The sequence below is a fragment of the Dermacentor andersoni genome, chromosome 8 (assembly GCF_023375885.2).
Source record: "Dermacentor andersoni chromosome 8, qqDerAnde1_hic_scaffold, whole genome shotgun sequence".
Lineage (NCBI taxonomy): Eukaryota > Metazoa > Arthropoda > Arachnida > Ixodida > Ixodidae > Dermacentor > Dermacentor andersoni.
Genome location: NC_092821.1, coordinates 117,389,141 through 117,406,754, shown reverse-complemented (window position 1 = coordinate 117,406,754; position 17,614 = coordinate 117,389,141). Strand labels below are relative to the sequence as shown.

General features: G+C 49.5%; 1 protein-coding gene across 12 annotated transcripts in view; it reads right to left on the bottom strand.

Annotated features, from left to right (window-relative positions):
- Positions 1 to 17,614, bottom strand: part of LOC129384330 (uncharacterized) — a 463,248-nt gene that overhangs the window by 129,445 nt on the left and 316,189 nt on the right. For 5 of the 12 annotated variants that reach the window (XM_072289857.1, XM_055069655.2, XM_055069659.2 and 2 more), the window contains one exon: positions 8,275 to 8,332. The exons of 6 other annotated variants lie outside the window; for them this stretch is intronic. In XM_072289857.1, coding sequence (XP_072145958.1) covers positions 8,275 to 8,332 — 58 coding nt within the window. Of the gene's footprint in view, positions 1 to 8,274; positions 8,333 to 10,018; positions 10,167 to 17,614 lie in introns of those variants that run through there. One more of the 12 variants, XM_055069660.2, reaches the window with a different exon arrangement.

Sequence of the window (17,614 nt, the reverse complement as noted above, 5' to 3'; positions counted from 1 at the left end):
AACCGAATACATCAACCTTTTCGCCTAGACGTATGAGGCCTAGATCTCCACCTCGGACCTGGATGACCGACGACGACTTGCCCGAGCAGGGGAGCCGATCGGGGCCATAGGATTCCTAAAATGAAGGGCCCTCACACAGAGGATGACCCAAACTCTAACGCTCAAGAAAACTGTTTCATAAATAAAAGTTTATTTCATTCGTTCATGAAAAACCTTTGTGTACATTATAATGTCGTGATAAAAACAGTCATTACTTAGTTAAGTGGTACCTTTAGTGCATAAAGAACCTCATTTGCGGCATTATATTCAAATTCTACAAATCATCTTTATGCAGTCCGTAAGTACCAGTACCATTCCTAACGACTGGAAGTTAAGCAAGGTTGTCCCGGTTTTCAAAAGTGACGACAAAACTGATCCATCAAGTTATCGCCCGATATCACTCACCTGTTATTGCCCGCAAACTTCTTGAACACAATCTATTCTCATGTTGCAACTCATCTTGAAGCTAACTTTTTCCTTTTCTGTAACCAGCATGGCTTCCGACCAGGTCACTCATGTGAAACTCAACTCTTTGAATTCAATACTGACCTCCATTTAAACCTTGATTCTCTCTTCCAAACAGACGTAATTTATCTAGACTTTTCGAAAGCCTTTGACCATGTACCTCACGAACGCTAATGATCGAAGTGAACAGCTTGTGTCTCCATCCTTTAATCACGTGCTGGATCCGGTGCTTCCTAATTGGCCGATCACAGTTTACAGCGATTGGACACCGTCCCTCTACAGTCACCGAAGTATTATCTGGAGTACCGCAAGGTTCAGTTCTTGGACCCCTTTTGTTTTTAATTTTCATTAATGATCTCCCCTCTGGTATTTCGTCATCCATCCGGCTCTTTGCCGATGACTGCGTGCTGTACCACCGTATAAACTCACACAATGATCAATTGCTTTTACAGCGTGACCTCACTACAATTGAAAAATGGTGCACAGAGTGGCTCATGCAGCTAAACATCAAAAATTTTAGTTCATGCGCATATCGCGGAAACACTCTCTCATGTCATACTGTTACTCTTTGCATTCCCTTCCTCTTGAGCTGGTTCAATCGTACAGGTACCTTGGTATCACCTTCACTAGCAAGCTTACATGGTCAGAACATATCCAAAATCTGCTTACTGCCACTAATCGATTCCTGGGATTCATAAGACGATCACTATCACCATCATCCCCTGTGATCCGTCAACTAGCGTATGAAACATTTATCCGTACTAAACTGGAATTCGCGTCGGCCATATGGAATCCCCATCAAGCGTACCTTGTTGAGCCACTGGAAGCCGTCCAATATCGCGCAGCCCGGTTTATTACATCCCAGTACGACTATCGGCTAAGTGTTAGAAACATCAAATCATCCCTCCACATCCAATCATTAGACCATCGTCGAAAGATCTCACGCTTATGCCTCTTTCGAAAGCTCTATTACAATTTCCCGCATTTACGCGACACACTTCTTTTGCCACCCGACTGTACTTCACGCCGTCTCTCAAACAACCTCAGTATTCAACGTCCTCACGGCTCTACTAAATCCTTCAACAGCTCTTTCTTGCCGGTAGCTATTGCAGAATGCAATAGTTTACCGGACCGCGTAGCAATCGAACGTAACCCTACCAAGTTTCGAAACATACTAACGAACTTTCTGAGTATTGATGCTTAATGGATTTGACTTATTTTTACTACATCTCACTTTCTTTAGGGCATTGGTTATTACTTTTTGTGTTTGACATTCATTTGATTACGCCTTTATCCCTTATGAATGTTATTGTTATTGTTTCTTACTTCATTCATGAATGTTTGTGCCTCTCTTTTTCTTATGTATGCTCCCCCCTTGTGTAATACCCTAACAGGGGCCTTTAAGGGTCAATAAATGATGATGATGATGATGATGATGATGATGATGAAGGTGTATCAGCACCTGCTACAATTCATACGCTCATTGTTTCAAATACCAGTGGCAAATGCTGCTGTGCGCACTTTTTTCTATTACTGTGGCCCTATTATTGTGAATAGCATTCTTTGCCTATTGAGGCGTATTGAATCTGCCCGTCCGTCCGTCCGTCCGTCCGTCCGTCCGTCCGTCCGTCCGTCCGTCCGTCTGTCTGTCTGTCTGTCTGTCTGTCTGTCTGTCTGTCTGTCTGTCTGTCTGTCTGTCTGTCTGTCTGTCCGTCCGTCCGTCCGTCCGTCCGTCCGTCCGTCCGTCCGTCCGCCCGCCCGCCTGCTGCCCGTCCGTCCGTCTGTCCGTCCGTACGCCCATCTGTCCGCCCGTCTGTCTGTCCGTCCGTCCATCCGTCCGTCCGTCCGTCCGGCCGGCCGACCCTGAGCTCCAAGTTGTCTAACAGCTTGGGCGACCAGGTATGTGGTCGCAGGCGTGATGATGTCGTAGTCATTCTGTCGCCGTCTATCAAGCTTCGTCACCTGACTGGTTATTCAGTGATCATCACGCCTCCTCGGCACATCTAGCGAGCCAAGTTGCTTAATAGGTTGGGGACCACAGGTGTGTGTTCGTGGCTGAAGTGCTACAGTGGTCGTTGCAATTCGTTCTTCCAGCTGTGTCATCGAACGTTCCTCATGACGTTGTCGTCACGCCATCGTCGTTATACAGTCGTCATGGTTTCACTGTAGTATGCCGTCGTGGTCGTGATGCAGTTGTCGTCATGGTGTCGCCATCTTTTATTAGTCTAGCTTCGTCATGTGGTTCCCGTCATTCTATCGTAGTCACCGTGCAACCGTGGTCAAATAGTTGTCGTGCATTCGCTGTCATACCATTTTCGAGACACAGTCGTTGTCGTTTCATTGTGGTCGCTAATTCCATCATCTCACTTTCGCCATGCCGTCGTCATCGCGCGTTAAGGCTATTCTGTGGACGAAGTTTTCGAATAGCTCAGGCTACGTGGTATGTTGTAGATGTGATGGCCTTCGTGGTCATTGCGTCGCCGCCAATCTGGCTTCGTAATCCGAGTCTCGTCATGTCGTCATCGTCATGCCAGGGTCGTCATGCTTTCGCTGTCATACCATCGTCGTCGTCTTGGTCATTTGTTCACTGTCACACTCCAACTTTGTCAGCCGATTGTTGTCATGCCATCGTCGTCATACAGTAGTCTTCACACCTTTGCGTTCATCCAATTGTCCTCATACCGTTGGCATGACATCGTGATTTTTGGATGGGCCTTTTCAACTTCGTCATCCAACTCTTGGCATGCTGTCGTCGTCACGCCATTCTTATCAAGCACTCGCCGTCTCATAACTGACGTAAGGCCGTCGTCGTTGCACCATGGCCTCCATGTATGCGTCGTCATCTCAATGCACTCAAATTGCCCTCATACCTCCTATGTCGTTCCTTTGATGTCATTAATTCTTCGCCAATCTCTCGTCTTCAGTGCGTCATCGTCGCAGTGCCGTCGCAATGCTGTCATGCTCGTGGCCGATCATTATCGATTGCTATAAAAACGTGTAGAGATACCGGATAAGAATGTATGCGCAAATAGACGAAGCAACAAAACTGCCAGAATGACCACTACAGATTTCAAATACATGTGCATTGATGAATACGGTGCATCGCTACTTTGCTTGATTGTTGATCACATTACCGTCGACGGTAATCGTAGGATGGGATATGACTGAATTTTTCTCTTGCTACACTGTCTTACTTCAACATAGGGAATATAGAAGTTCGTTGACAGTAAGCTTAACTCGGAGCCTACTTCAAATTCTCCATTCAAGAACACGCGAAACGCGACATCTTAGAGGCAGAGACGCGAGCGTCTTCTGCCTCTAAGGCTGGTGCTGGATGAGGCTTGCGGATCGGAGGATCGAGCGATCGACAGCGTATGGAGCTGATCTTGCTGCCTGGCACGCTCCAAGGGTCACCGGCGAACGATATACAGCGTCTTGAATCGGCGCACTTTTTTACCGGTGGTAAAGTGCGGACCGCCGCAGATCTTGTATTTTGGGGCGCATTGCTGCTGCGTGATTGGAAGAAGTATTAAAGCTATTAAACTGGGAAGGCTTAGGAGTAAAGATCGACGGCGAATATCTCAGCAACCTTCAGTTTGCCGAAGCCTATTCAGCGACAATGCAGATCAGTTACAACATATTATTGAAGGCCTTAACAGAGAGAGTGTTAGAGTGGGATTGGAGATTGATATGCAGCAGACAAAGATAATGATAAATAGCCGGGCAAACGAACAAGAGCTCAGGATCGCCAGTCGGCCTCTAGAGTCTGAAGGAGTACGTTTGCCTAGGTCAATTAAACACAGGGAAGCCTGATCATGAGAAGGAAATTCACAGAAGAATAAAATGGGTTGGGTCGCATACGGTAGACAATGACAGCTCCTGACTGGAAGCTTACCATTATCATTGAAAAAGAATGTGTACAATCAGTGTATTTTACCCGAGCTGACATATGGGGCAGAGACTTGGAGGCTGACAAAGAAGCTTGAGACCAAGTTAAGGACCGTGCTAAGAACGAAGAAACAAAGATTGCTAGGCATAACGTTATGAGACAGAAAGAGAACGGTTTTGATAAGAGAGAAAACGCGTATTGACATCAAGAGAAAAAAAATGGAGCTGGGCAGGTCATGTAATGCGCTGGGCAGGTCAGTAGAGGCGGCAGAAGACTAGGTGGTGCGACGAAATTAGGAAATTTGCGGGTGCTAGTCGGAATCGGTTGGAGCTGGACAGAGGTAAGTGGAGATCACAGGAAGAGGCCTTCGTCTTGCAGTGGACATGAAATAGACTGATTGTGATGATGATGATGATGGCGATGATGATGATGATGATGATGATGATGATGATGATGATGATGATGATGGTGGTGGTGGTGGTGGTGGCAGGTCTTGTGAAACTAAATAAGAGGTACAAATTGAAGGTCGTGCAGGTGTACGCCCCTATATCCAGTCATGATGACCAAGAAATCGAAAGCTTCTATGAAGACGTCGAATCGGCGATGCGTAAAGTCAAAACAAAGTACACTGTACTGATGGGCGACCTCAATGCCAAGGTAGGCAAGAAGCAGGCTGGAGACAAGGCAGGGGGGGAATATGGCATAGGCACTAGGAATAGCAGAGGAGAGTTATTAGTAGACTTTGCAGAACAGAATAATCTGCGGATAATGAATACCTTCTGCCGCAAGCGGGATAGCCGAAAGTGGACGTGGAGGAGCCCGAATGGCGAGACTACACATGAAATAGAGTTCATACGCTACGCTAACCCTGGCATCATACAAGATGTGGACGTACTCGGCAAAGTGCGCTGCAGTGACCATAGGGTGGTAAGAACTCGAATTAACCTACACCTGAGGAGGGAACGGCAGAAACTGGTAAATAAGAAGCCGATCAATGAGTTAGTGGTAAGAGGGAAAATAGCGGTATTCCAGGTCAAGCTACAGAACCGGTATTCGGCTTTAACTCAGGAGGAGCACCTTAGTGTTGAAACAATGAACGACAATATTATGGGCATCATTAAGGAGTGTGCAATAGAAGTCGGTGGTAAATCCGTTAGACAGGATACCAGTAAGCTATCCCAGGAGACGAAAGATCAGACCAAGAAAGGCAAATTTATGAAAGGCTCTAACACTACAGCTAGAATAGAACTGGCAGAACATTCGAAGTTAATCAACAAGCTTAAGACAGCTGACATAAGGAAGTATAATATGGATGGAATTGAACATGCTCTCAGGAACGGAGGAAGCCTAAAAGCAGTGAAGAAGAAACTAGGAATTGGCAAGAATCAGATGTATGCGTTAAGAGACAAAGCCGGCAATATCATTACTAATATGGATGACATAGTTCATGTGGCTGAGGAGTGCTATAGAGATTTATACAGTACCAGTGGCACCCACGACGATAACGGAAGAGAGATTAGTCTAGAGGAACTTGAAATCCCACATGTAACGCCGGAAGAAGTCTTGGGAGCGGTGCAAACGGTGAAGGCAGCTGGGGAGGATCAGGTAACAACAGATTTGTTCAAGGACGGTGGGCAGACTGTTCTAGAAAAACTGGCCACCCTAAATAAGCAATGCCTCATGACCTCGAGCGTACCGGAATCTTCGAAAAACGCTAGCATATTGCTAATCCATACGAAAGGAGACGCCAAGGACTTGAAAAACTAGAGACCAGCTTACTGTCAGTTGCCTACAAAGTATTTACTAAGGTAATCGCAAATAGAATCAGGAACACCTTAGACTTCTGCCAACCAAAGGACCAGGCTGGATTCCGTAAAGGCTACTCAACAATAGACCATATTCACACTATCAATCAGGTGATAGAGAAATGTGTGGAATGTAACCAACCCTTATATATAGCTTTCATTGATTACGAGAAAGCGTTTGATACAGTCGAAACCTCAGCAGTCATGGAGGCATTACGGAATCAGGGTGTAGACGAGCCGTATGTAAATATACTGAAATATATCTATAGCGGCTCCACAGCCACCGTTGTCCTCCATAAAGAACTCAAGAAAATCCCAATAAAGAAAGGCGTCAGGCAGGGAGATACGATCTCTCCAATGCTATTCACAGCGTGATTACAGGAGGTATTCAGAGATGGATTGGGAAGAATTGGGGATAAGAGTTAATGGAGAATACCTTAGTAACTTGTGATTCGCCTTGCATAGTAACTCAGGGGACCAATTGCAATGCATGCTCACTGACCTGGCGAGGCAAAGCAGAAGAGTGGGTCTCAAAATTATTCTGCAGAAAACTAAAGTAATTTTTTACAGTCTCGGGAAGAGACCAGCAGTTTACAATATGTAGTGAGGCACTGGAAGTGGTAAGGGAATACATCTACTTAGGACAAGTAGTGACTGTGGATGCGGATCATGAGACTGAAATAATCAGAAGAATAAGAATGGGCTGGGGCGCGTTTGGCAGGCATTCTCAGATCATGAACAGCAGGTTGCCATTATCCCTCAAGAGAAAAGCATATAATAGCTGCGGCTTACGAGTACCCACACACGGGGCAGGAACCTGGAGGCTTACTAAGAGGGTTCTACTTAAATTGAGGACGACGCAAAGAGCTATGGAAAGAAGAATGATAGGTGTAACGTTAAGGGATAAGAAAAGAGCAGAAGGGTGAGGCAACAAACGCGAGATAATGACATCCTAGTTGAAATCAAGAGAAAGAAATGGGCATGGGCAGGACATGTAATGAGGAGGGAAGATAACCAATGGTCAGTAAGGGTTATGAACTCGATGCCAAGGGAAGGGAAGCGTAGCAGGGGACGGCAGAAAGTGAGGTGGGCGGATGAGATTAAGAAGTTTGCAGGGACAACATGGCCACAATTAGTACACGACCGGGGTAGGGGTAGAAGTATGGGATAGGTCTTTGCCCTGCAGTGGGCGTAACCAGGCTGATGATGGTGATGATGATGATGATGCTGATGATGGTGGCGGTGGTGGTGCTCATTGGGGTTTGGCAGGCCGCATCCCCGACAGACGACGTCGCCCGTTGTTGGACAGACATCGGCGCGATGTCCGAGTCTTCTGCAGGCGTGGCATGCGTCCACTTGCTTTCGATATAGGGAACATCTCATCAGGACCGTTCTGTACCTGACGAAATTCGGTACCCTGTGCCCATCAAAGGCGGGGTGAGGGTCCCGGTCTTAGCCATTCTCTTGGCTGCTAGTACAAGAGGGTTGTTCTGGTTACCAATCTTGCCATCCACCGTCGCTGGGTCGTCTTGTAACGGTTTGCCACGTATGACCCCCTCACACGTGGAGTGCGGGGCTGTCTCGCACTCGCAGAGTTCGTGGATCTTGCCTGAGATTCGTTATTTGCTTGATGCGGGCATATCGGTCGGCATTCTCCCGTCTGGGTGTGCTGGCCACCATAGAGAAAGCATAGAGAAAGAGATTCAACAAGAGCGGACACTCCTATAGAGCCCAGCAGCCGAACTGACTGTAGCGCACCCAGCGAATGGGATTAACACCTTCCTGTTTCGGTTTTGGGCGCGCGCGTTTTGGGCGCTAGCAGGTACACGCCCCGCCGGCTCCGCTGATCGGCGCGGCATTTTTTTTTCCCTTCTACTGCTGAACCCCGCGTAGCCTTGGCACAGAATCGTTTTATTATTCAGTGAAAATGATCGCGAACGTTCTTTAGAAGCCTCCACCGCATCTGTACCGCATTCACTTTCATAAAGTGAACAAAAGACGTCTTTTCAAATGATGAAATGTTTGTCTTTCTCTATATAAATGCTCGTTCCGGGCTCTTTGTGCATTCATCCAAACCTGTGACTCCAGGTAAGCAGCAGTCGTTGTGGTACGAAGCTCCACCGGATACCTTTAGCTGAAAAAAAGTTAATTACAAGCATGTATGATTTTGGTATACTGACTTAACAGGAATGTTGCTTGTAGAGGCGAAACGTGCGTAAGTGGTGGATGGGCGGCATTACAGACAGATTCACTTTTACATACATTTCGTAGCAAATAGACTACTCCCAAACAATGCCGTAAATATGAAGAAACCATCTGATTTTCAAGCATCCCTCCACTACCGGGCAATATTTCCTGCAATTTAAGAGCACGATTACACGGGTGACTGCGCATTGCAAAACAACTTGGCCTTAGTCTACGCGATGGTATGTCAAGTACACAGAGGTGCCCACAGAACAGGCTCTCAGCCATACCATGTCACCCGCTCCCAGAATGCCTTCCAGATGCACTCAAGACAAATTCGTTGGCGCAAAGCCCGTTTTCAGTCGCTCAGGAGACAATTGTCAAGTTCTTGGCTTTTGAGCTCCTCGGCGTTGTCTTTTACGCGTCCTGCCGGCGCAAGCAGCACACTCCCGTGTTATCATTCTCGGTAATCGCTCGTCGCGTTTCCGACAAGCGTGCGTACCGAAAGTAGGTATATGTTGTTGCAGGGCCATAAAAAGCATCACAAGCTTGTCCCACTAAAATTCAGTACACGCAAAACTGACTATCACCGTGGCCGGCTTGCTTTTTGCAAACAGCTTCATAACCCCAGGCGCAGCGAGCATGCCTCAAAAGTATGCCCAAAAGCTATGAAATTAATTACAATAATTTTGGGGGTAACAGAATGCGTCACGAACGTGTCGCAGTAAGATTAATTACGCGCGAAACCGTTACCACGGTCGAGCTGCGTATCGCTAACTGCGTCACACAGCTGGGTGCGGCAAACGTGCCCAAAAAACTATTGAAATAAGTTACAATAATACTGGGGCTCATAGAAATCATCGCAACCTTTTCCCAGTACGATTCATTAACTCAATAAAACTGCTCCAGAACTGCCGAGCTGTTTTGTGCTAACTGCGTCACTAGTCTCAGTTTTGTGCGGTAAGCCTAAATTTGCTTGAAATGCGTCGCAGACTGTCAAAAAAATGTCTCACCTTGCCGTAGTCCAATAGGGCAGTGGTGCCACGTCGAAATGCAAAAGGAACCCACAAAAACATCAGGAAACCAACAAACGGGCTACATCCAAAAGAGACGAGTCGCCGAACAGACGGACTTCACATGCGCAGCCGGCCTCGCTCGCTTCGGTGGCACGTCTGGCGCATGAAGCATCATATGGCGCGTCAGGCGTGCCGCTAGCTTGTTGCTAGGTACCGCAAGAAAAATAGGTAGCGAAGTCTAAGTTCATTTATACGCAAAACTTTTTAGTTTTAGCGGGCAAGAATAAAAAGAAAAATCAAACGTTTTCTGTAAGTTCATTTCACGTTCTTTTTTTTCCGTTGTTCGCGTCAACTAACAGATGGGATTAACACTAGGCCTGACGTCCTTCCTGTTGCCAGTTTTCGTCGAGTGTCCCCTCTTGTTGAATCTCTGTCTATGGTACATGGTCGAAGCCACTGGTGAATGTCGTAATAATTGGGACCCCTTCATGATAGGGAAAGTTTAGAAGACACGTAGCAGCAGTACATTACAAAGAAATTTTTATTTACGTAAGAATTCCTTTTTCCCATCACTTAGTTTAAGCAACTTTTCCTTGTCATGTTTAGTTACATCAAAGTTTTATCAACGCACCTTGTCTCAAAAAGTAAGCTGTAGTACTTGCAAGCTGTGACTGCTTACATTTTTTTCCTATAACTTCTCGTAATCCGAAAACCACGTAATCAGAGACTATTTACAAGCTTGAAGCATACGTAAGCCAGGGAACGTCACTGTAATCAAAATCGGTGATGAGGCAGATGAGTCATTATTACGCAATTTTAGCAGAAAAACGCTAGCTTGCGGAAGTGAACACCATAGTTGCCGAACCTAATCTCTCTCATTAGACGGCAACGCTCATCAATATTTTCAGTTTCGCATTAAGCCAATAAATTTGCGCAACCGAATTCTGTGAACCAGCGCTCTGCAAGCATCACCGCAGGTTTCACTGTTGTCGTGGGAGTTCGATTTCCTACGTTCTCGAGGCACTCTATGCCAGCACGAGAAGCACAAACAATACGCGTGTACTTATGAAGCACGATTACTTACCTTTTAAATGGTACGACGTGGCCAAAAAGCACCCACCAACTTTCCGGTGCTGCAAGGTTACTCCCAGCACACATGCCGCTGCGTAATGGACGAGCTGGGGTACGCTAATAATATGCATTATTTCTTGGCAACGTCCACCATACTTTCCACAACAACCAGGGACAGAGGGGCCGCGCTCCATGGCTTTAAAATTGTTGGTCCAGATGTGCCTAGCGCGCCACGCATACGGCAAGCTTGCAGCGAGACATAAGCTATCTCCTGGCACTTCTCTGCAGGCGAACTAGGTCACATTTCATTACAGCGAACACAAAAACACGACCAGACAAACACATCGTTGGAGCTCGCACAACCGACGGGCACGTTGAAAAACGGAGCAACAAAATTGATGGGTGCATCATATGCCTGGCCCGTCATTCGCCGATTCGCCTGTCGCTAAGCAACGAAAGTAAGCTGCAAAGTTTAATTTAATTTATATGAAAGATATTCTCGCTTTGGCCGGGAAAGAGCGTAAAAAAATGAAACAATTGTTCTTCATCTCATTTCTCATTCTTTTCTTCGATGCTCGCGGCAGCAAACGGTCGGCGTTAATACTATAGCGTGACGTATTTCCTGTTGCCAGTTCTCGCCCCGAGTGTCCCCTCTTGTTATGTTTCTTTCTCTATTGGTGCATGCAGGACGAAAACTGAGGAGGGGTCCTGACGTCACTCTTTGTGAAGAGAAGTGAAGCCGGAAGTTGGCGTGGCTCATGGCGTTGCTCCGCCTATCGGGCCAGTTCTCCCCTCCTGTCTACATTTCTCGCGAAACCACGCCGCCCTGAGCGCTACCGGGCTGCTCGGACCGCTCGGACGCGCGCGCTCTGCAGCGGTACTAAACAATCACGATGTCTAATTGCATTATTGTTGCCTAAGTCATGTTGAAAAAAGTTCATAATGGATGGATGGATGGATGGATGGATGGATGGATGGATGGATGGTTGGATGGAGTAACTTTAATGAAAGGTCCTGCGAGCTATGGGGCGCAAAGCCTCAAAAAGCGGGCTACTCCCACGTTGGGACCGGGAGTTGTAACTCCCTGGCCGCATCGTGTGCTCTCTGGACAGCCCAGAGCTGCTGCGCCAGGTCCGAGCTGCGTAATGCTTCTTGTAGCCTGGCGGAGTCTTGATTCTTGTTTGTGTGGGCCGGACCAAACGGCCAGAGCAAATGATATACTTCTAGTGTGCTACGGCAATTTTCGCAATTTTCGCAATGTGATGTTGTGTATAGGTCAGGCATGCAGTGATGTAGTCAGTCCTGCGTGGGTTACGTGTCGGTTTGAAGTATTCTGAACGTGAGGGCTTGAGGCCTGGTGAGCTTATTGTGAGGTGTGCTGTACATTCCGCGGTCTAGATAAAAATGCTTTGTGATCTCGTTATGTGGGGAGGGAGAGTCCCGATTCTCGCTGGGATGGTCACGACCAGAATAGGTGGCGTCGCGGAGGGTTACGTCTCGCGCACTCCTGTGAGCCATCTCATTGAAATTGGGAGGGGCGCCCTCGATCTCTCGAAGGTGTGCCGGGAACCAGCATATTGTGTGATGCTGCAGCGGTGCGGATCTACTGATTATTTGTAGTGCTTCGCTTGCAACGTCTCTTTTCTGAAAAGCTTTGACGGTCGAGCGTGAATCGCTGTAGACGTGGGTGGTGGTCGGGTCTATGAGCGCGAGTGCTATGGCGACCTGTTCTGCAATCTCGGACTTGTGGGTCTTGACTGTGAGGGCGTTTGGGACTTTACCTTGCTTTTTGACCGTGGTGACAACGAAGGCCTTCCTGCAGGGGTACAGTGCTGCTTCTACGAAACAGGCTAGGATCTTCTTGTCACATATTTCGCGCAGGATGAACGATCCGCGTGCCAGCCTTCTGGGTTGATGATGCGCGGGGTACATGTTCCGCGGGAGTGCCAAACCGTGTAGGAGTTGCGTGTGTCCATCGGAACGCTTTGGTAAAGATTCTCGATTGCTGTGGTGTCATGACCCAGTTTGGCTAGGATTTCTCTACCCGGTTTGGTTCCAGAGAGTCTTGTCAATTGAGCCCCTTCTTGAGCTTCGGCGATTTCTTCAAGTGTATTGTGTACCCCAGTTGCAACAGGAGCTCTATCTCTGTGCTCTTAGGGATTCACAGCGGGAGTTTGACTAGCTTCCTCAGTTGCACATTGAGTTTGTCCTACTCCGCTAGCTTCCATCTGTGCATGTCCACCTCGTACTTGAAGTGGCATAGCACAAAGGCGTGTGTTAGCTTGAGGAGATTTTCTTCCTTAAGGCCGTGTTGTCTCTTTGCTACGCGTCGTATGAGATTCAAGTCATTATTGGACTTTATCACGATCTTCACCACTGTCGCGGCGTTAGAGCCGTTGCTCTCAATGAGCATCGCGAGGACTCTGATTTTGGTGACGTGTGGAATGGTTCCTCCGTCGTTTGTTCTGAGAGTAATGGCGTGTGTGTCTCTGATTTCGCTCTTTGGCTTGGGACCGCTTTTCGATAGTTTGTAGACAAGGAGCTCCGACTTCGCAGGCGAACATCGTAGGCCCGTGGGAGCGAGGTATTCCTCGATCGCGTCGATCGCTTGCTGCAGAGTGTTCTCGATTGATCTCAGGCTACCTCCGGGGATCCAGAGCGTTACGTCATCTGCGTATATGGTGTATTTGACGTTCTCGATTTGATCCAGTCTCTTGCTGAGGCCGGCTAGCGCAAGGTTAAAAAGCGTCGGAGAGATCAAATCAAATCAAATCAGACTTTATTTCAAATACATTTTTAGACAGATTTTGTTTGCTGGTCAATCTAAGCACATCGTGCTTGTTAGAAGACCAAGCAGCAGGTGGTACAGCTTTCAATAGACATATGAAAACTTACAATTACCGTTCAAAATTATACAACTTCAAACAGAACCTTGCGGGGTGCCATTGCCGCCGAGTTTCTATTTCTGAGACTTGATTTCCCCTAGGAGGAGGGTGGCCGTTCTGTCGCTCAGGAACGATTTTGTATAAGCGTAGAGTCTCGTGCCGAGGTCGAGGTTGGAGATCGTGGCAGAGTGCGAAACAATCAGCCTGAGAAGATTGTTTTCCTTCATGCCTCGATGCCGGTTTGCGATACTGCGAACGAGGCGGTAAGCGTTGTCCGTCTTTGCGATGATCTTGTGGAGAGCAGTTCCGTTCCCACCGTTGAATTCGACAAACATACCCAGGACCCGAATAACGTTGACCCTGGGTATCAACGCCCTTCACAAGTGCGAAGTCTGATGCTGCTTTCGGAGACTGGCTTCCAATCTTTGGGTCTGCCTCCCTTCTCTTTTCTGTAAAGTAGGAGCTCTGACTTGGCGGGGGAGCATCAAAGTCCGGTGGGGCGGAGATACTCCTCGATCACGTCGATCGCCTCCTGCATGGCTTCTTTGACTCTGCCCTCGCAGCCACAGGAGCACCATATGGTGATGTCATCGGCATAGATGGCGTGCTTTACGTACTCGACGCGTGCCAACCACTTGGAAAGACCAATCATACAGTGTTGGGGAGATGACTGCGCCCAGAGGAGTACCCCGCCCTCTGAGGGGCACATGTTTGGAGCGGAAGTCTCCAATGCGAAGCTTGGCCTTCCTGTCAGTTAGAAAATAGCTCACGTAGCTGTGGAATCTAGAACCGAGACCCAGGTCTGAAATGGTCCTGACGATGAAGGTGTGGAGCACGTTGTCGAAAGCCTTCTCGGGGTCCAGACCGAGCAGAGCCTTGAGGTCTCTGGAACCGCCATCCACAATCTGATGCTTGATTAGTTTCATGTCATCCTGCGTTGAGAGTCCGGCGCAGAAGCCGATCATGTTGTACGTGTAAACCTCGTTGTCTTCGAGGTATCCGTTAAGCGTGTTGAGGATGACGCGCTCCATGACCTTGCCGACGCAGGAGATCAGAGAAATCGGCCTCAAGTTTTCGATGTTGGGGGCCTTGCCGGGCTTGGGAATGTGCACCGTGAAGGCCGTCTTTCATTCTGCAGGTACAATGCCGCTCTTCCAGGGCTCGTTTATATTGTCGGTCAGAAAGACAATCCACGTGTCGTCGAGGTTTCTCAGCATTCTGTTGGTGACTCCATCCGGACCTGGCGCAGAATTACGGTTAAGCGCAAAGATGGCCTGTGTGACCTCGGCAATGGAGAAGTCTTCGTCCAGCTCGGGGCGTGGAGGGCCTTGGTAGTCCGGGAGTTGGGTCGACGGATCTCCGTCGCGACGGACAGGCAGGTACTTCTGTAGGGGTTTGGCGACGAGTTCATCGACCGTGTGGGACCTGGTGGCTTCCTGAAGGGCCCGAGCCAACGTATGCCGTTGATTTGACTTCGAGCCACTTTCGTCGAGAAAGTGCTTCAGCATACCCCAGAATTTGCCGTTGCGCATCTGTCCGTCGATAGATTCGCAGAGCTCGTCCCACTGCTGCTGGCATAGCGCCTTGCAGTGGTCATCGAACTGCTGCTGGCATAGCGCCTTGCAGTGGTCATCGATGGCCTTGTTGAGCTTCGAAATCTTCTTTCGGAGTCTGCGTTGAGCCCTTGACCCTTCCATCGGCGGAGCAGGGCGGTTTTGGCCTCGATCTGGTGGGCGAGTCTGCTCTCGATCGGCTCGACGTTGAGATCTGCTTCCACTTTCTTGGTGGCCGCGGAAGCGTCGTTCCGGCTGCCGTCACACCATTCTTCGAGAGTGGCGGGTGCCTTGGCTCTCCCGGGTTCTTCACGAATTTTGCGAAAATGGTCGCAATCGATGAACGTGAATTTCCTGACCCTACTCAGAGACACCTTGAAATTGGTCTCGAGAATGTAGTGGTCGCTGCCGAACTCCTTGGCGGTGTTCTTCCAACCCACGTCCTGGACGTTCTTCACGAAGGCGTGGTTGGGTTTCGAGTCGCGGGTGACGGAGTTGCCGATGCGCGTAGGAAAATTCTTGTCTGCGACGAGAGTGAGGTCCATCTCGTTGGTGTCTTGCCACAGGTTGCGCCCCTTGGTAGTGTCGTAGACGCAACCCCAGATGCCATATGGTGCGTTGAAGTCGCCGACGACGACCGAGGGTCGAGGGCCGGCCAAGTCGGTCGCCTTCTTGAGAATGGTCTTGAACTGCTGGCGCGAGTCTCTGGGGTTGCTACATAAATTGAGGACGAACACACTTTTTCTGCGCTGATTCCGCTGCGGAACGTAGAGCAGGATCTCAATCATGACTTATTTGATTCTACCACTCACCAGCTTGGGGTCGTGGGTGATATGAGTTAGCCGTTTATCGATCAAGGTGCAAATCCCTCGTCCTCCGGGCTGGCCCGACACGGCACGGTAGCCCTGGAGCGAGGCGGTGGAGACTAATGTTTCCTGGAGAGCAATGACCTGGGGTTTCGCAGCGCAAGACCTGAAAAACAGCTGCAGAGGGGCTTTTTTGTTAGAATACCCTCTGCAATTCCATTGCCAAATGCGAAAACTCTCTTTGGATCTATTCATTATGGCTGACCTGACGGACTACCACCTAACGGGGCAGTTAGGCCTGCGCAAAGAATGGGACATGTTGTCGCCGCGCTGGTGGGATAATGAAGTCTAGCTTCCTCAGGTACGGTGGGAACGGTCAGCGGTTGTACGACGGAGGCGGAAGAAGCCATTCGCGCCCCAGTGGCGTCGAGCCGATCTGCGAGAGCTCCGAGGCCCTTTTGTGGTCCCCGAGCGCAACCTGAATTTGGCGAACGTTGTCACTTAGGCAAGCGATGCTAGCGGTGACCTGTTTGAGGCCGTCTGCCAGCCCAATGAGACTTTGCTTAATCTCGCTTACTTCTGCAGACAACGCTCCCGATTCACATGTTTGTTTGAGTACTGCCCTGCGTTTGGAGGACGTCGCAGTACCGTCTACCGGAGCTGGTATAGAAGTCTCGGTGGCCGTGACTGACGCACCGTTACCCCACACATTCGATACGAGTTTCCTGATCTCTGCTATTTCGCTAACTAGCCTCTTGATCGTGTTCTAGAGGTCGTCGTTTTCATTGCGTAAGCGAATGACTTCCGCATCTGTAGCTTGCTCTGTGGGCGGGTTGCTACGAGATGCTGACGCCCGGATGCTGGCTGGGTTCTGGAACCCGGGAGGCCCCTGGAACCGGATCTGGACCTGCATCTGTATCGCACCCGGGATCTTGACCTCGACCTGGCCCTTGAGACGGAACGGCTCCTCGTGCGACTGCTGCAGCGGCCACGAGACCAGGATCTCCCCCTGGATCGGGAGCAGCTGCGGCCGTGTTGGCGTTCAGGCGATGCTTGCCGGGCTTGATTCGCGCCCTCCATGGGGGGGAAATGTTCGGCGTTGAGGGCGCGGGAGCGTTCCCCCCGTCTGCGCCTGACAAGATATGGCGTCTGAAATCGTGGCTTGCACTCCTTGGCGGCGCCTCGGCACAGCTTACATTTGGGATCGTACCTATGCTGAACGTCGGCGTTTGCTTCTACACATCCTCTGCAGATGGCGTCGTTGGGCGAAGGGCAGACGTCGGAGCAGTGCCCGAGTCTGCCGCAGCTGTAAAACACGTCCATTTGCTTGCGAAATAAAGTGCATCTGACGATAGTGCCGCCGTAGGAGACAAAATTTGGCGCCCGGTACCCCTCGAACAGGACCACCACGGTGCCGGTGTTCTTGATTCTTTAGGCGTCCAGCGCCGTGGGATTTCTCGCGTCGACGAGATTTTTGTCGATCGCCGCGGGCCCGTCGGTAAGGGAGATGCCTCGGATGACGCCCTTGCACGTGTAGTGGGGGGCGGCCTCGTAAGCGCTCACCTCGAAACGTTGACTGGCGACGGAAATGCCCTCGATGCTGACGTAGCGTGCAGCGTTGTCCCTGTTTGGTGTGCTGATCATCATTACGTTTTGTTGAAAGTTGGGACATCGTGTCGGTGTCCCGCGACGCCGAATCGAGCCCGGCAGCCTGCCATATGGCGTCGGCGACGGCGGTAGGTCCACACTTGCTGATACACAGGCCTCGCCTGGGCCGCACGACGACCTTTGCCTCTTCCTTGGGCATCGGAGGCATCCTGGCCCCTCGAATGATCTTGCGTTTAATGCCCGCGCGGTCGGCGCGACGCCGAGCGTTGGAACCGGCGTTATGCTTAACGTTG